The 25563-nt window shown below is 37.3% G+C and overlaps 1 protein-coding gene across 1 annotated transcript in view; it reads left to right on the forward strand.

The window, feature by feature from the left end:
- Nucleotides 1-25563, forward strand: part of CADM2 (cell adhesion molecule 2) — a 370128-nt gene that overhangs the window by 287909 nt on the left and 56656 nt on the right. The window contains exon 10 of the mRNA XM_062180432.1: nt 4871-4990. Within this exon, the coding sequence (XP_062036416.1) occupies nt 4871-4990 (120 nt within the window). The remainder of the gene's footprint in view (nt 1-4870; nt 4991-25563) is intronic.

Here is a 25563-nt window from a genome sequence, read left to right on the forward strand (position 1 = left end):
TTATTGGGAGAGAAAGACACATAAATATAATGATGACATAATAAGCATGGAGAGATATACCTGCCAAGCGCTAGACAGAGCAGAGTAGGATGATATTAATGTGATCAGCTGGAGGAAGCTTTGCAGATGCAATCGTATTTAAAGTGGAAGGAGCTACAGCTAGAACGTGGGGAGAGTGACGTCTTGTCTACTAGGCTTAAGCTTTCTTTACCATCTTACATTGGTACTGATAGCAGTAAAGAAATAGAGCCCTGAAGAACTCTGATCGCTGTTGTTAACAGGAAACATGAACATTAGAACTTGTGGTTGTCTCAGCTAACATTGTGAGCAGCTTGGAGTTCTTATCAGAGTTATGAGGATTGAGCAGGAGAGACAATAGACAAATTACTTTATCATAACTGAGTTTAACCATGGTCTTGGACACATTTTACTTTCCTTTATCAACAATTTTCTTTTTTTAAGATTTATTTTATTTATTTGGAAGTCAGAGTTACAGAGAGAGGTAGAGAGGGAGAGAGAATGAGAGAGAGACAGAGATAGGTCTTCCATCCGCTGGCCTATTCCCCAAATGACCAAAACGGCCAGATCTGAGCTGATCCGAAGCCAGGAGCTTCTTCCAGGTCTCCCACATAGATGCAGGGACCCAAGGACTTGGGCCATCTTCTACTGCTTTCCCAGGTCATAGCAGAGAGCTGGATTGGAAGCAGAGCAGCCGGACTCGAACTGGCACCCATAAGGGATGCCGACGCTGCAGGCCGTACTTTAACCTGCTGCGCTACAGTGCCAGCCTCTCAACAATTTTATTTGAAATGAAACAATGTTCTTTTGGTGGTTAAATTCTTATAGAAATGAACTGAATTGTTTACATTACGGTTATTTGTAATCCAACATTCAACCACATGAGTTACTTTTGAGGTCTGCATAGACTTTGTACTAATACACAATTGTTCAAGAGTAGATTCAAGGATTCTCTCTCTCTGACATTATAGAAATATTACAGAATTTACCTTGAAATATTACCTTTTACCTTTTACACGAGGTCAGTGCTTTATGTGTGCTATGAGTGAAGTGAGAAATATGTCAATATAACGCATACCTTCTGTGTAGGACAAATTATAAGCAAATATTTTCATGTCTTAAAAACTTAACTTTTTTCAATTCTGTATCAGTAAAGGTGCTAAGGTTTTCCTTTGAAAATAAATCTCTGCATTTACTATAGTGTGTGTGCATGTATGCGTGCATATGTATACATATACATATGCCTATGCATATGTATATTTTCAGAGAAATCCATGATTCATTATCTCTAATATATAAATATATAATATATATCATTAATATATTAATATATATTGATATATATTAATGCATATTAACAAGTATTACATTCACCATGCATATCACTCTTATTGAAATATACATACACATATTTAATTTATGTATTTCATAATATAAACTTATCACATTGTCATATATTACATGCATATTTAAGTTGTATCACAAGTCATGGCCATTTCTGAATTCAATTAACATCTTACATGAAATCATCAAGTTGTTTCAACAAGTTTTATGTTTTTTAGTAAACTACTTGTTGATTTTATATAGGATGTTAATTGAATTCAGAAATGGTCATGACTTGTGATCTACAAAGACTGAGTTTCTTTTTCAGTAGAAATAAATTTTATTGAAGGAAGAAGTAGGTTGTGGTCTGGAAATTTATCTGACAGAAAATGGCAGTTGTCTATGTTGAAGACAGAGATGGAATTTTTCATGAAATGAGTAATGAAATCCTTTAGTTTTATATTAATTAGGTAAGCCTATCAAAAAATTGGACTTTTCTAGACCCTCTAAAATAGTGCTAGGTAATTCTGTAACAAATTCATTTCATGAACATTTGTTGACCTTGTGTATTGTGCTACAATTTCAACAATAAAACAGCAGTTCTTCCCCTCAGGGGCTAATAGTACAGTGGGGAAGGCTAACACCAGTATAGCCAGGAGGGATAGGAAACTTAGGTAAGAAAGAGAAATATCAATTTTTTTCTATTTCTGAGAAATCCAGTTAATTCCAACTAGCACTGTTGAGTTATGATTGATTCCTATTAATCTTAGGGAATGAAATATTTTGATTCCTTCAGCTTTTACTATTTCACAATTGAGATGAAATAATTGCATGGATATGAATGGGCGAGAAGAAATATAAGAAAAGGAAAAAGCCCTGAAAAATCTTTTTAAAAAGTTAATATTTGAAAATTTAACATTTTCAAAGCATATAAAATAAAGTTAATAAGTAACAACTGTGAGAGTTTTCTTTACGACAGTTCATTTTCTTGACCCATTTGTGTTTTCCAGGATACTGTTACAAAATTGCTTTTTAGCCAATTTGTTTTTAATCTACACATAACATTAAAAAGGGAAAATGGAAGGGAATGCTGAAGAGATAAGTGGGAGGCAGACTGTGTGTCAATAAAGCTCTGTGATGTTATCTCATCTATCTGACATTTTAAAAGATTCCAGGGAAGTTATTTAAAGTGGATTAGTAATTATTAAAATCATTCATCTTTTTCTACTTTGAATAATAGCTTATGGAAAACAATCTATGATGGAACTTCAGAAAGGTTGTGCGAATAGAATAAAAAGATATTTATTTTGATGCAAAAATTTGTGAAATCCATGCATAATTTCTTCATACTACCCACCTTTTCATGGACTTTTTGAAGACCCTTGTTGCTGAATACATATTCACACTTTTAACATGTAAGGATATTATTTAGTTTGAATAATAATGTTCTTAGTACCTGAACATACATAGACTCTCCAAAATAATTCAAGATTTATTATTAACTAACCTTGTTGGTATGAAATAAGGAAAAAATTCAAATAATTGTTATGGGTATTTTGCTAAACTAAATCAAACAAAATTCTGTTTTTTGTACCGCTACTCTTAAGAAATAGCTGATTTTGAATTATTATCTTAGAATAAGACCCAATGGAATCGTATTGTAACCCATGATCTGATAACAAATAATCTAATATTTTATAATATATGATAAATTTGGTTATATCAGACTCTATACATCATTTGAAATGACTAATATTATGGAGTGTGCTTATATTTGCTATCCATGGAAGACATTAGCCTTTGCATTTATTAAATACATATATTTTGAAGTCCTAATGAGCAAATGCTTTTGCTAACAAAGAATGTATTGTTTTCTATTTTAGATCTGCATGAAAGTTAAAATGACACATGCTTTTTAATTTACAAACTGTTTTCACTTACCTCATGTTCTGCTAACTATGAGATAAGAAGACATAATAAAAATTAGCAAACATAAAGTATATGGGCACATATACATAGTACTTATTCATTTATTGCATTGTTAAAGTCACTTCTACTTTATGATCATGGTAAATTGCACTCCAGGCAATGCCCATTTTCCCTGGTGATTAATGTAACACCATTGAGTTTTCAGAAGTTGTTTTCTTAATTTGACTGGCCAGGAAGCATTTTCCCTGTTGAAAAAACAGGTGTAAACATCAATACTCCAGATAAGAGAGTGATCTCATGCTGGTTTCTAGTGTCTCCAGTGTGGAGAATTCAGCGGGTAAAGTCTGCACATTGAGTAGGTCTATTTATCAGAAGTAAAGCACCAGAAAATGTTTGGTATGACTCAAATATTTTTACTGAGAGAATGACAGGAAACCTTTTAATGGCAAAATAATCTGTCAAACTCTCCAAATATATAGGGGCTGTGTGACAAACATGTGAAATCAACCCCAGCACAGTAATTACAGGTAATTTGGGAACTGTTTCTAATTTTCTCACTGTGTAAATTACATGTCTATCCACCGGGGACAAAATGTGACTCCCTGAGGATCTTGCTGAGGTTCTCATAGTTTGACACTAGTTGTGTTGTTCCACTGTTCTCTGTGCTGCTCCTCATACTTGCCGCTGGTTTTGAGTAAAAGAAATGAAGATATGGGCGTTAAATACTAAGCTGTTCTTTCTGGGTTTCTTTTTTCTCTGCATGTGATTCTATTTTTGACGTTTTTGCAACTTGACTATGGATTGGAGGTTGAATGTTATAGCTCAGGTTCATGTACGGTAACTTCTCCTAGGAATGCCGTCTTCAGTAATCATAAGCCTGTCAGCCTATTGGGTTCCTTGCTAGTTGACTCAATACTTGTTAAAGACTCCTAGGTACTGCAAAATTGTTAGAAGGCGTTACCAGCTAATCAGGGTAAGATTTGCAAGGCTCTAAACTGTACGTTAACATCATTTGTGAGAACAGGAGAAGCAAAATAACCGTAATAACAATTGGCTTCTTTTGTTTGTGTGTTTCTAAAGATTGCTCTCATCCTATTTCCTACCATTAAGTTTTCCTAGAGGAAAAAAAAAAAAAAATCAGAAAGCACTTAACATGCGTATACTCATTCATCGTTAACATTTCTTTAATCTTATATGGTGGTATTCGTGTTTATTTCTGTATGTGTCCGTTCTTTATTTTGACAAAGCATGTCATTTTTCATTTTTATCTATATGTATTCGGCTACTGCATGTCAAACTTTTTAAATGACTCAGTGAACAAATGAATTCCTGTCATTTTAAATTTCACTCTAAACATTACAATCCATCCACTTTATTCTCAAGCATTCCTCCAAGTTCTTGCTCTGTGTTGGAGCATAACAAAATAAGTGAAAAAAATGACAGAAATTGTGTGGTACAGTCAGTTTTGTACCTGATTCTCTGTTTAAGCTTGTTAAAGTTAAACCTAAAGAAGATATGTGTATTTATAATTTGAATCATTTGTGTTTCTCTTTTGTTTGCATGATATGATTTTGTTTTATATTTTTTTTCCACTCACCAGATGTTCCCAACACTTTGCTTCCCACTACTATCATCCCCTCCCTTACCACTGCAACAGTCACAACCACTGTAGCCATAACAACCAGTCCTACCACATCTGCAACAAGCAGCAGCATAAGAGGTACAGTATGCTTCTTTGTTATGGCCTAGAAAACACAATAAATAGAGCTTTAATGAGGTTTTTACAAAGGGTAGAAAAATTGAGACCCAATTTTACTTAATTTAAGATGTAATTGAATCATCAAAATTGTTGCAATTAGGATTATTGAAATAGAATATAAGACAAAATGGTACGTTTAATTTTAAGTGTTACCTATGATTATGTCAAAATACTTCAGAATATAGGTTAAAGTATATGGGACGCTACACCATTGAACAGATTTAAAATGTGAACATAGGACATAATTTTGCCTTGCCTTGAAAAGCAAGGAAAATCAATAGTTAAGGATGCAGAGGTCGATTTTGTTATTATAAGATATTAGTTTCATGTTAATGACTTGTGATTCCTCTGCAACTAGATTAAAGTACCTATACTACTGAAATTATTCTAAATGAACATAGTCCACGAGTTCCTTGTAACCTTTTTACCACGTAGAACTTTAGAGAGAATATTCACTATGTACCTGTGTGCCATCCTAAAATGATTTGCTGAGAGAATGTATTTATCCTACTACTAGAATATTATAAAATAAATGTTATACAGTTATCCAGAATAATAGGAATAGATATTTGGCTCAATGAGTAATTTTATAATTTGTAAATATTCAAGCAAGCATTTTGATTTCAAGGATAGCAACCTTAATGGACTTGAAGTATCCTTGAGGGCAAAAGAAACAAATAATGGTTGAGAAGTATAAAAATTATTCCTGAGTAATTGTTAAATAGTTGGCAAATGATGCAGAAATAAAAAGAATATTTGAGGGAATTATTGAAAAACATTATTTAACCTTATTTTCTTTATTAACAATGTTCAGAGATTGTGTCATATTTAAGTCTGTCTTTCCTACTTCTTATATGTGTTTTGTCTCATGTTTGCTATACTAATATGTGTTAACTTAACAATGTAACTTGAAATTCTTAGAGACATCAAGTATTATATGTAAGTAAACTTTACCAAGGACATATTTGGCACTATTTTTCTCAGTTGTATATATTGTTGGACAGTCTATTTTTCTTGGATTTTTTATTAATTCTTTATATTAAATTGAGTTGAGAGCTTTGAATTATCAGTTTCTCTTATTCCACAAAAAAGTATTGTCTGCAATAGCCAGTTGTTAATAATTGTGTAGAATATATTAGATAACGTAGAACACTGAAGACTAACTTGGATGGTATTAGCAATAATAATTTCTCAGAAATAAATAAGATTGTTTTTGTGTAACTCCAAAAACTTTATTTGAACTAAATCTGCAAGTGGGAAGAGTTTAAAGATCTTTTTATTCAGATATATACATACATATATACATGTATATATAAACAGAAGGAAACAATAAGATGAAGCAAAAGGTTAAAAACCCTTGATCTAAACTGAAAGAAAATTTCAAGTTCTGTGCTTTAGTTAGTTATGTTCTGTAAAGAATTTTATAAACAATAACTGTAATTAAATGTAAGTATTACATACTAACAAAAGCTCTATCAATAGTGGTAAGTTCTGAGTATACTTACACATTCCCTGAAGGAAAAGGAACAAAGTACATTGACAAATACTTTAAAAAGCCAATTTGTGACACAATTGCCTAATAATTAATTGTTTCTCTATAAATTGTTGAGTACCTGCAGTATGTATGGTTTTATGCCAGGCCCTAAAATTACGACCATTACTTATTATATATAAAATGATTAGCGACCAAATTAATACATTTCCTCCAAAGCAAACAGTGTTTGTGCTTATACTTTAGAGAGAAGCAGTAAAAATTTTAGTAAAATTTTTTGTAAAATCCTGAATATGTCATTTGATTCATTGAAACAGAATCCTAAATAAATATATATTTACATATATATGAATTTATATATGCATATGTATATGTAATACATATATAATATATACATATATATTCATATCTGTGTATATTTATACTTATAAGCATATTAACATATATAAAGACACTATTATAGACTAAAATAAGAAAAAATTACTTATTTCAAAGTAAACAACCTTCTTTAATATTAGTTCACATGAACCTTAAATGGGATTTGGCATTTATTGTATTCTAAATAGCCTTTAAAATGAAATGAAATGTTTAGCTTTTCAGGTAAGTTCACCTTTTTATTCTTTTTTTCATGTATTAAACTTTTATTTAATGAATATAAATTTCCAAAGTACAGCTTATGGGTTACAATGGCTTCCCCCCTCCCATAACTTCCCTCCCACCTGCAACCCTCCCCTTTCCCGCTCCCTCTCCCCTTCCATTCACATCACGATTCATTTTCAATTCTCTTTATATACAGAAGATCAGTTTAGTATATATTAGGTAAAGATTTCAACAGTTTGCCCCCATATAGCAACACAAAGTGAAAAAAAATACTGTTGGAGTACTAGTTATAGCATTAAATAACAGTGTACAGCACATTAAAGACAGAGATCCTACATAATATCTTTTTAAAAAATTAATTAATTTTCTATGCAATTTCCAATTTAACGCCAGGTTTTTTTTTTTCACTTCCAGTTATATTTATATACGGAAGATCGATTCAGTATATAATTAGTAAAGACCTCATCAGTTTGTACCCACACAGAAACACAAAGTGTAAAAATACTGTTTCAATACTAGTTATAGCATCACTGCACATTAGACAACACATTAAGGACAGATCCCACATGGGGTGTAAGTACACAGTGACTCCTATTGCTGATTTAACAATTTGACACTCCTGTTCATGGTGTCAGTAATCTCCCTAGGCTCTAGTTATGAGTTGCCAGGGCTATGGAAGCCTTTAGAGTTCGCTGACTTTGATCTTATTCCAATAGGGTCATAGTCAAAGTGGAAGTTCTCTCCTCCCTTCAGAGAAAGGTACCTCCTTCTTTGATGGCCCCGTTCTTTCCACTGGGATCTCACTCACAGAGATCTTTCATTTAGGTCTTCTTCTTTTTTTTTTTTTTTTCCCATGGTATCTTGGTTTTCCATGCCTACAATACTCTCATGGGCTCTTTAGCCAGATCCGAATGCCTTAAGGGCTGATTCTGAGGCCAGAGTGTTGTTTAGGACATCTGCCATTCTATGAGTCTGCTGTGTATCCTGCTTCCCATGTTGGATCCTTCTCGCGCTTTTTGATTCTATCAGTTAGTATTAGCAGACACTTGTCTTGTTTGTGTGATCCCTTTGACTCTTAGACCTATCAGAGCCATCAATTGAGTTCACCTTTTTATTAGTCATTATATTTTTGTGAACTTGATGAGATGAACACTAAACTGCTAAAATTTAATCTATTCCTCTAACAAACTCCCAAAAAAACTCAAGAGAGGCACATGTACATACACACACACACATGCACACACATACATACACACACACACTATTCTTCTTTTTAACTTTAGTATTGAAAGATAAGAGTATTTTCAATGGCACCAAGATATATAAGAATAAAGGATATTATAAGCTATGCAATTAAAATTACCTGTCTTAAAATAGAAAAATAGTATCCCTGCCCTTGAATGATAATCTAATGCTTGTGTTTTTCTTCTGTCTTAGCAAATATCTGTGTACTGTGGAAGTCACCAAGCACACTGGCATCATTAATGCCTGTGTTTCAGGGGATAGGGATTCATTCACTGTATGAATGAAGATTGGTGTGAATTTTGCATTTCATTTTTAAAGTTACTAGGCAGTGCTTTGCTTTTGCATTATTTATTTAATGACAACTTTCAGATATAATTTTATTTTAATAGAATCCACTTATTTATGTTTGGGAAAATATTTCAATTTTATAAAAAAAAGGAATCATCTTAGGGAAATGTTGTTTAAGAAAAGCTCAGAACTAAACACAGGGTATTTTTCAGCCTGCAATATTTCTACTTAGGCCACTTATTTGATTTCTTTATTCGATAATTTGAGAATGGTTAGATTTTATTGGGTCTAAATATTTCTTCAAGTTTAGTAAACTGTAACATTTACCTTTGTATATTTAAAAAGTGAACCTGAGTCACTGTGAATATCTTCATTTACAGTTTTACAACACTCTTTCTTGTCAAGTGTTTCTTCCTATGATATGATAAACATTCAGTGTGAAATAAATTTAAAGAACCATAGCTCTGGCTATATTAGAAACCAAAATGAAACAGAGGAAAAGAAACTATTCAAATTATCAAAGTCATAGCCTTGAGAATTTGCAGATTTCTTCAGTTTGCTTCAAAAATGCATTCCTATTGGAGGCAGTGGAGTTATAATCATAAGGGAATGAAAGAGGGCAATTAGCAGGACCTTGTTAGAAATAAGGCCGTTCAAACATGGAACAGTGAGCCAACTTAAACAGCCTTGGGAAAGGTAAACAGTAAGTAATCCCTGGTATCTTTGGTTATAAATTTTGGCTCATCTATTTTGGAGGTCTTTCATTTTTTTTTAACGATATATTTATTTACTTGAAAAAGTTACACAGAGAGAAGGGGAAACGCACACACACACACACTCACACACACAGATCTTCCACCCACTGATTCACTCCCCTGATGGGCACAACTATGGCTGGGCCAGACCAAAGCCAGGAGCCAAGAGTTTCTTTCAGTTCTCCCACCACGTGAGTGGCAGGAGCCCAAGAATTTGGGCCATCTTCCACTGTTTTCCCAGGCCATTAGCAGGGAGCTGGATCGGAAATGAAGCAGCGGAACTCGAGCTGGTGCCCATATGGGATGCCAGCACCATAGGAGGCAGCTTTACCTGCTAGGCCACGGCACTGGCCCCAGTCCCTGATATTAAACAGTGAATCAGATTCTCAGCATTTTCATCATGAAAACCAAGAAGCTTTTAATTCATAGGACTATGTTGAGGAGAATATATTTTGAAGAAAAGCTGTGTGATTGTTAAGTTTAACAAAGATTATTTGAGCAAGAAAATGTCCCCAGAACCAGAAAGCATTTGGGAAAGTAGCTGTTCCAGAAAGCCTCATCTTGCCACATTTGGGATCATATTTGTATCTAGAGAAAAGGAAGTGACATACAGAAACAGCGTGACTGGCATCAGCATTTGCCTTATATAGACCTGTTCTCGTAAGTTGGCATGTTGTGTTTAGCTGAAGCTTTATTGTTGTACGTGGCTGAGACTCAGCTTTGCAATATAATGTTAAATTAGTGTGTAGTTGTTTGCATACTAATTTAGGCTATGGTTCCCTACAGATAGAAACAGACTTAGGCCAAATTTGATTTAACAAATAGTATCTAGAGTTCTGAAAACATGATTAACCCTCAGTAGATGAAAGGATTTTTGCTTAGCTCTCCTTATTAAAGCAAACACAGTTACATCATACAATTAATGACATGGTAGATTTTTTTTTTTTTTTGACAGGCAGAGTGGACAGTGAGAGAGAGAGATGCAGAGAGAAAGGTCTTCCCTTTTGCCGTTGGTTCACCCTCCAATGGCCGCCACGGCAGGCGCGCTGCGGCCAGCGCACTGCGCTGATCCAAAGGCAGGAGCCAGATGCTTATCCTGGTCTCCAATGGGGTGCAGGGCCCAAGCACTTGGGCCATCCTCCACTGCACTCCCGGGCCACAGCAGAGAGCTGGCCTGGAAGAGGGGCAACCAGGACAGAATGCGGCACCCCGACCAGGACTAGAACCCGGTGTGCCGGCGCCGCATAGTGGAGGATTAGCCTATTGAGCCACAGCCCTGGCTAGATTTTTTTACTGTAAGTAATTATATTTAATTCTGGGAAAATTTTTTGGTTTTAGTGCATAGATTGTTGTTTAATCTCAAAGTTATTTTTACTGATTACATGAACAAAAATTGTTAGATTAAAAATGGTGCTGCAGCATTTGGAGTCTTTACAGTTACCTGCCTACTTATCTTTTGAGGTTTTCTTGATCTATATGTCCACAAGCTCAATTTTTTAAGATCTCTTAAAATGTTCCCATTCCAAAAAAAAAAAAAAAATTTTGCAACAGGTTTTTCTTTTGGAAACTGAAATTTTCTTTAAGACTGTAGCCTAAGTAACTATTTTTCTCTTATAAATGTTAGGTATTTAGGTCACAATGATAACTTCTAATGAGTTAAACACAGCCCTTTAGAAAATGGTCCTCAGTGGTCTCAATGACTTAATGTGATTTTGACTATTAATATAAACATTACTTTAGCATAGGATATTTAATTTGAAATTAATTTTTCTTTTTATCATAAAATTTTACTTTCATAATAACCATATTATAATCTAATAATCCTTATTAGTACTTTCGTAACAGGTGAAAATATTGTTATTGAAAATTTAGGAGATTTATATGAAATATATTGGCATATATCATTGATTACATATATTTATCATTTTTAAAATTTAATAGGCAAAGAGATAGACACACAAACACATACACATATAACTAGAGAGAGAGAGAGCTCCCATTCATTGGTTAACTCCCCAAATAAATTTCTGCAGGGACCAGAGGGCTAAAGCTAGGAGACAGGAACACAGTCCAGATTTCACATGTGAGTGGTGCCAATCATTTGGCTAGTACTACTGTGTCTCACGGTCTGCACCAACAGGAAGCTGTTGTCAGTAGCCAGAGCCAAGAATTTCACCCAGGTACTCCTTTTTGGGGCAAGGACATGCAAAAAAGCATCTTAACTCCTTAGCCAGACACCTACCACTATCAAAATTTAGAAATTTAAGGGTTCATAACTGAAACTTTTACACTAAAGACAGAAAAACACCAAGTAATTCATTGATAATTGTTTCTGCCTCTGCAAGTGTATTAATGTCCTAAAGGTGTAGCAATGACCTTATAGATAAAGAAAGAAGACATCAAATATCCAGTGTTCTCCTTCTAGTACTAAGAGACTGTCACATACTTCAGACTCTTCAATATACCAGATGGTGAAAACTCACAAAAATGGTGAAGAAATTGCTTGGATGTGTATAATCCATGTAAAATCAAGATGAATTCTTGCTTCAGACACATATTTAATTTTACATCAGACTTAGAAGTCATAAAGTTTGAACTTTATTAGCAAAAGCTATAATTGGTCTAATAATCCCAACCAATTTGTTAATTATAGTGAGCCTAGCTGGAATGGAGCCTTAGTTCATAATAACACTGTGAAACAAAAAAGAAGAATCTTTTAAGAAATCAAACATCATCAAATTATCTTGAATCAGGGTAATATTGAACAAACTCACAAAATTGGAAAGATGAGTACTCAATTGTTTACTTTATATCATATATATATATATTTTTTTTATTTGACAGATAGAGTTAGACAGTGTGAGAGAGAGACAGAGAGAAAGGTCTTCCTTCCGTTGGTTCATTCCCCAAATGGCTGCTATGGCTGGCGTTGCACCAATCCGAAACCAGGAGCCAGGCACTTCTTCCTGGTCTCCCATGCAGGTGCAGGGCCCAAGCACTTGGGCCATCCTCCACTGCCCTCCCGGGCCACAGCAGAGAGCTGGACTGGAAGAGGAGCAGCAGGAACTAGAATCCAGTGCCCATATGGGATGACGGCACCATAGGTGGAGGATTAACCAAGTGAGCCATGGCGCCGGCCGAAAATATCATATATTAAGTGGTTCTTAAACAGCACATTTTTGTAGTAGTTCTGAAGGTTGGTAAATTCAAGATCAAGATGTAGGCAAATTCAGAGTCCAGTGGAGGTCTGTCTCATAGAATGTGACTTGTACCTTGTATCCTCACTTGGTGGAAGGTGCAAGGCAGCTTTCTGCAGCATCTTATATAAGGGCACTAATCCTAGTCATGAGGGCTCCGGCTTCAAGTTCCAATCCCCTCCAGTGGCCGCTCCTCTTGACCTTAGAGGTTGGCATTTCAGCATATGGTTATGGGGAAGGAAGAGCACAAACATTCAGAATATAGCACTATTAATACATGTGTATCAGTAAAATATTTGCAATAATTCATGTAAAATAAAATAAATTTTAGCATACATCTAGAACAAATGTAGCTATAGTCTAGAAATTATAGGTTCATTTGCTATCATAGTTTTGAATCATGTGAATTATAAAACTTAATTATGTAAATGTATGCGAATTTAGGAAATTATTTGTATAATCACAAACCAAAAACATTTAGTAAATGACTACTTTTCCCTCTAAAGCCTTATTGAAGCAAACAGTGACCGTTGAAAAAAGTCAGGAACACTTAGTTGAACTGTATAAATTGAAAAAATAAGTTGGTTCAGTGTTTACTTTGCACCAGCAGAGGGAAATTAAGATGAATTGTCAAATTCCAATCACATTAAACTGGGTATTTTTCATGAACCACCATTCCCTAAAAATGTGGATTGTGAAAAAAAGCATTGTCTGCAAATTCCTTTACCCGGTAGTAGTGTCATATCCCTAACTCAAGACAAAATAACCGGCCAGCGCCGTGGCTCACTAGGCTAATCCTCTACCTATGGCGCCAGCACCCTGGGTTCTAGTCCCAGTTGGGACCCCAGATTCTGTCCCTGCTGCTCCTCTTCCAGTCCAGCTCTCTGCTGTGGCCCGGGAAGTCAGTGGAGGATGGCCCAGGTCCTTGGGCCCTGCACCCGCATGGAAGACCAGGAGGAAGCACCTGGCTCCTGGCTTCAGATAGGTGCAGCACGCCAGCCGCAGCAACCATTTTGGGGGTGAACCAACGGAAGGAAGACCTTTCTCTCTGTCTTTCTCTCTCACTGTCTAACTCTGTCTGTCAAAAAAAAAAAAGATAAAATAACCTATAGTAAAACAAACACAAAATGACACATGCATATTTTAAACTTCTGTCTGAAACATTTATTTAATTAAATCAGGTCATAAACAATAATGATATTGCCTATACTTCTATTCTCTCTCTTGTGTATATGGAAAGAAAATCCAGTGCACTTTTGTTTAATTTGGTTTCATTGATTTGCCCCTTCTTTCACTTTTGGCTTAGAAACTTTAAAAACAGAATACAAGGAGATAGAGAAACATTTGTCAGATTAAAAGAAAAAGAAAGCCAGCCATAAGAAACAATGAATGGAGTAAAATCATTATGGTTCTGAGTTAATCGCTGTAAATGCACTCAGAGCATTTGGAATGCTAAAATATATCATCTTGACACAGTTAAATCCCAAAGTGTGCAAATCAAGAATTTGTTTATGAGCATTCATTATGAGTGTTTAGCTATTAAAAATGTTTCTCATTTTATTGGTGGTAATAAAGCACAATTTGCATGGTGTTTTGAGCTTTTAAAAATTAAGTGTCAATATGCTAAGTTTTTTTTTAACTTGACAAAAAATTAAGTAATAATTCAGCATCCAGATGGTCCATATAGAGAAACCTGCTTATCTGCAAAAAGACAGGTTTCTAGGTTTAAACTATAAACATTGCTAAATTTTCATTAGTCATTAAAAATAACTAAATTGATTATATGGAGTTGACCTAGTTTTAAAGCTAAATATATGAAACTGCTAATAATAAAAACAAGATACTAAAAGTGCTACTTACTTGGAATGAATAAGCAACATATATGCTCTGTAGCTGGGACACTTTCGACCTTGCTGCAAGCACCATATTGTTGATGCTAATGGAGGGCCTGCAGGCTTAGTGAGGGGAATAATGCTGGCTGGGGCTCATTTACTTTAGTCTGCTATGGATCCAAACATTTAAATAATTGTCATGTGTCAAGTTAGCATAGAATTCTGAAGTTACTCTTTTTACTCTAGTAGACTGGATTTGGAACAGGAATACCTATCACTTGTTACGAAAGAGTGTTAACTATTTCCAAAATTCGATGTGACAACTGCCTCGGACTTATATGTAATTGAACTCTAAAAATAATTGGAAATCTTTAAATAGCTTTTTCTATGTGGCATTTAAGACATATTTGAGGAAAATCAATATTCATGTTTTCTTTCCAATACTCTTTTTTTTTTCCCTAAGGATGCTCTCATGCTTGTGATTTCACTTCAAGCTTATTTAATTCTTTGGCTGACATCAATTTCATCAGAAATCTTTGTTCCATTCTTTATATTTCTTTTAAGTAAACATATCTACTAATATTCTTTTCACTTCTATAAATTTAGGAGTGTCTTAATTGATTTAAAGAACCCTGGATTTAATGTAATCTAACAGGACACCTATAAAACAACCTGTAAGAAAGAAAAAGAAGTGTTTCTCAGCTGAGTATGTTTTATTTTCTTAAGTCCATTTTCATATAAAATACATATTATTATAAATACGAAATTTGAAACTTTCCATAATTCATTGTATTCAGAAATCATATTTCTTATGAAAGTATTGAGACCAAAGTGAGTTACATATTATTGGGATGAATCTCTGTTTTATATTTTAAAACCTGGCCTACATATATGCATACATGTATTTCTGGAAGATCTCTAAAATTATTTTAAAAATCATTAATAAACTAAACTGGATGTATCTTTCTTACTAACCCATGAATTAAATTTATGAGCTGTGCCTTTGAAGCTGAAAAGATTGCCGGCACTGCCCTTGCTTCTTTGACACTCCACATGAAACACAGTTAATAACCTCCCATGTAAGCTTGGTGAAACACTGAATTGATACTAATTATACCAACTTTGGGATAGAAGGTGACCTTGACTTCAGCTGGAACTTTCTGCCAGGACAATAAATAAGAGCAAATGCCACAAAGCATGACTTCTGAGAAGGTTCTAATATAATCTATTAACTTTGGGGAGTTCATGGAATTGCAATAAGTGCTCAGATAATTGTGGTATTTTAAAACATCTCTTGCTTCAATAATACAGTAGTTTCTTATTTCTCTAGATTTCAAATAACCTCCCATTAGCTTTCTATACTCATTTAAATTAAGCTGTGGCCAGAAAATTAAAAGCTACTTGATGCAAAGTGTGCATAAGGCAATTACATGGCAAGAAGATAGATTTTTCTGAATCACTTCTGAAAATGTTCATGTTACTTATATAATTTAAATATCAGAATGGCTTATGGTGAAACTATGACAAAAGTGATTATTAAATAAAGAAATGTTTTTATAAAATGAGTTGAGAAAAATGACTAAGAAAATACTATTGTCCCAGTAGGCACACAAGTTTAAACTCTTACAAGCAATCTGTCAAGACCAATGATGTATAGCAGTTTTACAGCTAAAAATTCAAGCCCAACAGTGTTATAAAAGAAAGGGTCAATAAAGTTGATATGAGTGGCAATAAGAATAGGAATTAAACTTTCTTCAACATTATAGTTCAAAGAATTACATTTATATGAATGGAATTCTGTTCAAAGTGTTCAGTATAATAAATAGAAATGCCTAGCGTAAGTCCACTTAATTTGCATCTTTGAAGATATATATGAACCCTGCTACACTCAGGGCTATCTATCCAACTCGTGAGTAAGCAAAGAATGAGGAAACAGAAAGCAACTGTGAGCTAATATGAGGTATTACATTAGATTATTCGAAAACATATTCTCTCAAAAGCATAAGCACTGTTTGCTCTAAGAATCAGATCCTACAATAAAGAAAGTCTAATGCTCCTTCTAAGTAGTCTGTGTTAAACTGGGGGATGTACAATGGTTTTAACACAGAGTTTTTAAAATCCTGTTCTTTGAATATTGGTTTAGTAACCCTTCAGCCCCTTAAAAGCGATTCAGGATAGCCCCCAGAAACTCGCAGCAGTCTCAGCAGGGACTAGCCAGGAGTTGAACAGAGACATACTGAACAGAGGGTCAGCAGTTTGGGCGAGTGGTGGGTGAAGAATCACAAAATACCAGCAACAGCACGATGCCATCAATAGCCCTAGACCTGAAGGGTCAAGGGAAGAAAGGGAAGTTTTCCCAACCCTTGAAGAGCCGGAGTCAGAAAAGACAGAGCTTAGGAAAAGGGCAGTTTTCAAGACAGGTCACAGCCAGGAGCAGAATCTCAACAAGATGAGGTCGTTGAAGGGGGAGGAGCCACAAACCCTACCCCTCTATTCTCCTTTCAATATCTTCCCAGTACCCTATTTCCTCTGAAAATCAGAAGTCAAGTGATGTGGGTGAAGCAGGGAAGAGAAGTCAGCCTCACAGAGCAGAATGCAAGGTAAAACAGAATGAAAGATGAATTTGTGGACCCAATGGAGATTGAAAAGCAGAGATTCTTGTGTTTGGAATATGTTATGTCAACTATGTGTTTGCTCAAGAAACATGGCTGTCAGATTTTATTTTAGTTTTGATTTGCTCTCATAAGCATACATATTACAAGTTTATAATAGGAATATATGATAGTAATGGAGTTAGTAATAGTGGTAAGTGGCAGCCCTCACAATTCACTTTTTTTAAAAAATTATTTATTTGACAAGCAGAGTTACAGACAGTGAGAGAGAGAGACAGAGAGAAAGGTCTTCCTTCCATTGGTTCATTCCCCAAATGGCCGCAGTGGCTGGAGCTGAGCCGATCCGAAGCCAGGAGCTTCTTCCTGGTCTCCCATGAGGGTGCAGGTGCCCAAGCACATGAGCCATCCTCCTCTGCCTTCCCAGGCCACATCAGAGAGCTAGATTGGAAGAGGAGCAGCTGGGACTAGAACCGGCACCCATATGGGATGCTGGTGCCACAGGCGGAGGATTAACCTAGTGTGCCACAGCCCCACACAATTCACTTTGATCTATAATTTCCCTTTCCAGGCTAAGGTTGGGAAGAGACAAACATTCAAGGTGGTAAAGGGCCAATTACTGTTGTTGTAGATTTGTTCTGAGAGGAGGAATGTGGTGGGGGCAAGAGGCGCGGAGTCACCACACAGACCCCAGGAGTTGGTGAAAGCAGGCCAGAGGCGAGCAGCCCACAGACTCGTTTATTTCAGTTAGTACAGTAGCTTAAATAGCCAAGGCAGCCAATCCGGTCTAGGGGCAGTCTGTGCCCTAACCAGTCACAGCCTGTTGCCAGGCAGTATCTAAAGCCATCCAATCACAGCCTGTTGCCAAGCAGGCTCCATTGCCAGGTGGGTTTCGAAGCCATTTCTGAGTAACTGAAACTCGCTTGCCAGCGGCCATCTTGGCACGGCCTTCTCATTCCACCACATTTCCCACTTTTCATTTATTTTTGAGCAATGGGAGGCATGATTCTTGGCCATACCATTGTTGACCCTGTCTCCATGTGGTCTCTATACGTGGTTGTGCCTGTCTTAAGTTGTTCCCCAGGGGATCTTACCCGTCGTTGACTAACCAGCGCTCAAAACTGAAACCACAGGAGTGCTTGCTCAGGTAGGGGTAGGGATGAGGAACAATGGTAATCAGGAATGGCATGACTGCATACAGGCTGTGGGCCATTTGAGTGGCTGACCAGAGCTAATGGGGTATAAAACAGTAACGGTTGTGGCAATGGGCAGTTTCTCAGGGTAGGATGATAGGGCAGGTGCGTCTGCTAACAAGGCAGGCTCTCAGTCTTGTTTAGCTGGTTCTGGTTGACTGTCAGTTGTAGGCTTGATGTTTCTGGCTGGTACCCAAATGGGCTGTCCTGCATTCTCTGGAAAGACACAAGCATACCCTTGGTCCTTGGTTAGCAGAGGGTGTGGTCCCTTCCATTCTCCTGTCGGGGATCTTTCTTTCTTTCTTTTTTTTTCTTTTTTTTTTTTTTTTTTTTTTGACAGGCAGAGTTAGACAGTGAGAGAGAGACAGAGAGAAAGGTCTTCCTTCCGTTGGTTTACGCCCCAAGTGGCCACCATGGCCGGCGCGCTGCGCTCATCTGAAGCCGGGAGCCAGGTGCTTCCTCCTGATCTCCCATGCGGGTGCAGGGCCCAAGGACCTGGGCCATCCTCCACTGCCCTCCCGAGCCACAGCAGAGAGCTGGACTGGAAGAGGAGCAACTGGGACAGAATCAGCACCCCAACCGGGACTAGAACCCGGAGTACCGGCACCGCAGGTGGAGGATTAGCCTAGTGAGCTGCGGCGCAGGCTATGGGGGGGTTCTTTCCACCTAACCATAGGGGCTGGGATCTGGGATGGAAAGGATACCCAGTGTTTATGGGAATCAAAAGCAAGAAAATTGATAGTGAAAAGGACCTCAGTCAAAGCAAGCTGTGGATCTGGGGGCATATGATTGTTTTTCTGTCTTTGTAAGAGATCTTTAATCGTCCTATGAGTTCTTTCAATGATTGCTTGTCCCTGTGGGTTGTGTGGGATACCTGTGGCAGACTGTATGTTCCAGGATTTCAGGAAGGAATTAAACTCCTGTGATGTAAATCCTGGCCCGTTATCAGTCTTTATGGTCCAGGGGACACCAAGTACCAGCGTGGCTGCCTTTATCACATTGATAACCCAAGAATTGAAGGGGAGGAAAATGCTGTACCTTTTCTGTGGCAATATGCAAACCCAGGAATTGTAAATTTCTTACTGTCTCACTTAGGCCTTCAGAGTTGCCACATTCGTGTGAGCAAGTAAGATATCATCCACATAATGTATGACCAAGCACTGATCTTTAAGTATGCTGGTCGCACGAGAAACATATCTTTGGCAAATGGCAGGGCTATTTTTCATGCTTGTGGGAGTACTGTCACTGAAATCTTTTTGTGGGGAGCTGAAAATTGGGCTCCCATACTGTAAAGGCAAAGTAGGCCTTATCCTCCTCCGTGATGGAAATGGAAAAGAAGCAATCTTTGATATCAATGGTAACTATGAAGTATCCATTAGGAATGGCCCCTGGATGGGGAATGCCAGCCTGGAATGTTCCCATCTTCTTTATAATTTTGTTAATGGCTCTGAAATTCTGCATTAGCCTATATTTTCTTTGTTTTTTTAAATTTTACTTTTAAATTTTTTTTTAATTTTTATTTTTTTGACAGGCAGAGTTAGACAGTGAGAGAGAGAGAGAGAGAGACAGAGAGAAAGGTCTTCCTTCCATTGGTTCACCCCCCAAATGGTCGCTGCGGCCGGCATGTTGTGGCCGGCGCACTGTGCCAATCCAAAGCCAGGAGCCAGGTGCTTCCTCCTGGTCTCCCATGCGGGTGCAGGGCCCAAGCACTTCAGCCATTCTCCACTGCACTCCTGGGCCACAGCAGAGAGCTGGACTGGAAGAGGAGCAACCGGGACAGAATCTGGCGCCCCAACCGGGACTAGAACCCGGGGTGCCGGTGCCACAGGCAGAGGATTAGCCTAGTGAGTCGCAATGCCGGCCAGTAGCCTATATTTTCCTTGTTTCTTTGGTATCACAAAAATGGGCATGTTGTGAGAGCTAGTGGAGGGCTCCATGTGTGCCTTTTCCAATTGTTCCTGTACCTGTTCTCTAAGGATACCAAGTTTGGGTTGTAATATTGGCCACTGCTCTACCCAGATGTTTCCTGTTTTTTCCCATTCAATGAGGATTGGGCCTGGCTTTTGTATGAGGTGAGCAGTGGCCCCTAGAATTGGGGGTGAATCTTACTTGTAGGCTCTCCATTAAAGCTGTTGGCTCATGGAGATTTGTGATCCATCTGCAGCTGATGGCACTATGCAGGGGGTTCCCTACATTAGACAAACAGACAGTGGTGTATCAGATCGTAAGTATGTCCTGTGCTTAGTGGGGAACTTCCTTGATTCATTAGGTCAAGGCCGAATGCCCACATGGTGTCTTGGGAGCGTCACCTCTCTCGAGTGAGAAAAGATGACTTGGTTCCGAATTCTGGGATGATCAGTCCCTTTTGTGAATTCGCAGGGTGAACTGAAAGTAACAGGAGGAGCCGAGAAGTGGCTTACACTTCTGGGCAGTGTGTGCCTAACCTGGGGTCACTTAGACTGAGGACAGGAACAAGGAAAGAGCTTAGAAGGGGGTTCTGTGCTCACCCTCACAGAACCTAACAGCACACAAAACACTGAAGGGCCTACTTGCGGAAATTAAAGGGGGACCTCGCCGAGTCCGACACGCTGTCTCTTTCTCGGTCACGTTGGGCACCAGATGTTGAGGTTGATTCATTCTGAGAGGAGGAGCGTGGTGGGGGCAAGAGGCGCAGAGTCACCACACAGACCCTGGGAGTCGGGTGAAAGCAGGCCAGAGGCGAGCAGCCTGCAGACTCATTTATTTCAGTTGGTACAGCAGCTTAAATAGCCAAGGCGGCCAATCCAGTCAAGGGGCTTTCTATGCCCTAACCAATCACAGCCTGTTGCCAGGTGAATTTCAAAGCCATTCCTGAGTAACTGACACTTGCTTCCCAGCAGCCATCTTAGCATGGCCTTCTCATTCCACACAAATTACGAAACTTGATACAACTGCCTTTGTTAGTAGATACAAAGAAATATTAAAAATCTATTTTTTTCATTTCAATAACCCACTATGTAAGAAAAAAATTAGAATCTTGTGAGGAATTCTCATTTAATTCATTGAACAATGATGGAGTCCTCATTTAAAATAGTCTCAAATCTATTTGTGTGAATGGAAACTACTTTCTTTCACTTGCAGCAAGTGCTTTGAGAATCTTGACTGCAGGGGGAAACAGTTCCAAAAATGAGACAGCAATAAATTAACGAAAACTGGTACAGATCTATCCTATTAATTTTCCATTAAAGGCATTTTAGTGTCCCATCAACAAATAGTTTGCTGTCCTGAGATAATGGCTTTTCAAAAAGTAAAATAATTTTCTTGAGAGAAGATTTTAGCAACAGCAATAGCATTCCTCAGTATGTAACATGATTTATTTTCTTTGATGTTGCTAAAGTATATCTATATTATTAATTCAGTTAAGTTGACAGTTATGAAACATGCAAAATAATAACACTTTTGCTGGTTTGGCTTTTCAGTATACATGTTTATCCATGTTCTAGTTTGTTTCCCTCACAACTCCTTACCACTGACAAGTCAAAAAGTTTTGTTCATAGTGCATCTTTAAACTAGTTCCTAAAAAGGCTAACCATGGCAATCCAATCTTTTTTAAAAAATATATTTGGGGTACTTCTTATCCATCAGTCTTGCAAATTTACTGGTATTGGCCACTACATCTCAAAATGTCATTTTAGGAAGCTAAAAAACAAATTTGCTCAATTTCAAAAGTTGAATTCTTGGATTTTTTGGCACAATTTCCAAGCCAATGTGCCTATTTTTCTCCCATCATTTCCATTTGTACACTTATTTACTTCCATTATTTTCTCTCACAAGCCTGAATGTACCTAGACATAGCCTGTCAAATGTCCAAACTCGCATTATGGTGGTAAAATAAATACTGAGTTCAGCTGTGATAGCCATAAAACTAATACAGATGATCCATCTTCACAGCTCTAAACGGAGTCCAAATCACAGATCAGCCACTTTGTAGTCAGATGAAAATCCACCAGTAAAATAAATATTCTGATTTTTTCTGTTGTGGCTTAAGGCTGATGCATTTTGATGGAATCAAATGATTGTAGAAAAAATAAAATGGTTAAGAGCATGGTTTCTAAACTTATTACCTGGGCTCTTATTTCCACATTGCCACCTATAAGTAGTGTGACTTAATTTATCTGTCCCTCAGTTTTTAAATCTAAAAATTACAGATAAGAATACTTCGAATCTTTAAATATAGTTTTCTACAATGAAGTATTTATGTATTTAACTTGCTTAAAATATTCGACTTGCAAGAAATAATGTTAGATTTATTTAAAAAACTTCACATTTTTCTTGAAATTAAGCATTTGAAAACAATATAGACATGTCTGTGTTTTTTGAAATATAAATAAAATTAGATGGCATGTGCCAGGTGAAAGCTATAAAGCACAATATATAATAACTAGACTATTTGTCATAGTCCATTTCCTGCTGCTACAACAGAATACTTGAGACAGGTTAATTTATGATGAAGGCAAACTTACTTAGTTTCCAGTTTCAGATATGAGAACATCCAAGAACATGGTACCATCATCTGGTCCTTGTTGCACCATCACATGGTGGGAGGCAGAAGAGCAACTGCAGATGAGAATGAGAGAGCAAGAGGGGACTGAACTCATTTGCCTAATGATCCACTGACAATAACCAGCTGGCCTGCTTAATGACATTAATTCATTCGTGAGGGCAGAGCTCTGGAAACATAATCACCTCTTATTTAATCACCTCTTATTTATTTAATCCCAACACTGTTGCTTTGGGCATTATATTTCAATGCCTGAACAGTGGGGCATGCATTCAAACCACAACACTGTTCTTGAAAGTCTCCTAAGTCTTTTCAAAATTGAAAACTTGTGAATATGTGTCTTATGACTAAAGTGAGTATTAAAAGACAATAGAATATGCCATACCTAAAAATATTATTTTTGGCATAGGGATAATTTTAAACTCAAGGAACTTGAAAAATAGCAGTATAAATGATCTTATATATAATATTGTTTTTTTAAAAGGTTTAATTGTTCACCTGAAAGTCAGAGACACAGAGGGAGAGGGAGAGGAAGAGGGAGAGGGAGAGGGAGAGGGAGAGGGAGAGGGAGAGGGAGAGGGAGAGGGAGAGGGAGAGGGAGAGACTACCATCTGCTGGTTCATTCCCCAAATGGCCACGTGGCCAGTGCTGGGCCAGACCAAAGCCATGAGCCAGGAACTTCATCCAGGTCTCCCTCATCTTCTGTTGCTTTCCAAGGCACATTAGCAAGGAGGGAGCTGGATTGGAAGTGGAGCAGCAGCACGGATTCGAACCTGTGCCCATATGGGATGCTATTGCTGCAGGTGGTGACTTTAACCGCAGTGCCACAGTTCCTGCCCCAACTTAAAACCTTAATCTTGCTTAAGTGACTTTCATGATAATGTAATGTTATAGTTCTTGAATGCTAAGGTCATCTTCCAAAATATCGCTGAATGATTTACTTTAATTTGGAAATTTAAAGACAGCAGTATAACAATAATAGAAGCAACATTCCAAAGCCATAAAATTTCCCTTTTCTCCCATATCCTAGGTGAGGAAATGAAATAAAAGAGATGTATTCATGACCATACACCATTTGGTGCAAAAACAAGGCCTGAGACAATATTCTGTTGGATCTTTTTTTTCTTCCACAATGATCCATGATAGATATTCTTTTCCTATAAAAAGATACATTAGTTGAAAACTTCTAATTTTGTAACTGCCTAAACTGCCTGATCAAGGAAGAGAAAATGAAGGAAAGAAAGAATTTTTAAGAATGAAACATTATGTTTTTATTTATTTTGATATTGTGAAATTTGGATTTGAAGATTTATATTCTTTCAATATACTTTGGAACAATACTACTATGAATCATTGCTTTTAAAACATGGAAGGGCTTTTCCAGGTGAAAAGCTTCCATTTATTCATTTATCGATGGTAATACAAATAGTTGTCAAGTAGAACAAATTTAATTGTAATGCAGTTTACTGTTTTCTTCCAAATAGTACAACAGTTAATTTAGAAAATAGTAGTAGTCAGATTTCCGTCACTACAGCACAATACCTAAGACAAGCTACTTGTTAAAGGAGGTTTGGAGTTCAAGATTGAGCAGCCCCGTTGTTTTGGCATTTGTTGATGGCAAGGGCAGTGTGTGTGCAGAAGGATCACTTGATGAGCCAGCAAAGACAAAACAGCAACTGAGCCTGGCTCACACTGTATTAATCAACGCTCCTGAGAGAACTACCTTTTGAGAACACACCTTCAGTGACTGTAGGAACTCCTGCTAAGCCCAGTTTTAGACATCATAATTAGATCAAGACTTCATTCTCTCGGCACCATCAATCCATAACTTTGAGATTTAACCATCTGCATGAGTTCAGGATCCATATGCTTTTGAAACCAAAGCAAAAGTAAAATCAAGAAAAATAATGCACATGTTCTAAATGTGTTTCTAGAAATCTCTATAAAGTACTGAAAGCTTGCTAACATTCTTTATTGTTTTAAAGATTTATATTGAAAGGCAGAGTTGGGCTGGCATCGCTGCTCAATAGGCTAATCCTCCACCTGCGGTGCTGGCACACCGGGTTCTCATCCCGGTCAGGGCACCGGATTCTGTCCCAGTCGCTCCTCTTCCAGTCCAGCTCTCTGCTGTGGCCTGGGAGTGCAGTGGAGGATGGCCCATGTCCTTGGGCCCTGCACCTGCATTGGAGACCAGGAGAAGCACCTGGCTCCTGGCTTCGGATCAGTATGGTGCGCCGGCCACAGCGTGCCGGCTACAGTGGCCATTTGGGGAGTGAACCAACGGGGGAAAAAAAAAAAGAACAACTAAGAGCTTTCTCTCTGCATCTCTCTCTCACTGTCCACTCGCCTGTAAAAAAAAGAAAAAAAAAAAAGGCAGAGTGATAGAGAGGAGAAGAGTCAGTCAGAGATAGAAAGAGAGAGAAAATCTTCCATCTGCTGCTTCATTCCTCAATGGCTATGGTGGCCAGGAACCTGGAACTCCATCCAGGTCTTCCACATGGGTGATAGGGTACTAAGCACTTGGGCTATTTTCTGCTGCTTTCCCAGTCACATTAGCAGGGAGATGGATCAGAAGGGGAGCAGCCAAGACTCAAAACTAGAGCTCCCATATGGGCTGTCTTCAAAGCAGGAGGCATTTTAACCCTCTGCCCCACAATGAAAGCCCTACAACATTCTTTTAAGAATATGCAAATAATACATTTGACCTAATTAAAATTTTATCATCCTGAAATATTCTGAGAAAGTTTATAATTCTTTTGCATCATATTTAGCAACTGTATTTT

This window comes from Lepus europaeus, chromosome 2, assembly GCF_033115175.1.
Source record: "Lepus europaeus isolate LE1 chromosome 2, mLepTim1.pri, whole genome shotgun sequence".
Lineage (NCBI taxonomy): Eukaryota > Metazoa > Chordata > Mammalia > Lagomorpha > Leporidae > Lepus > Lepus europaeus.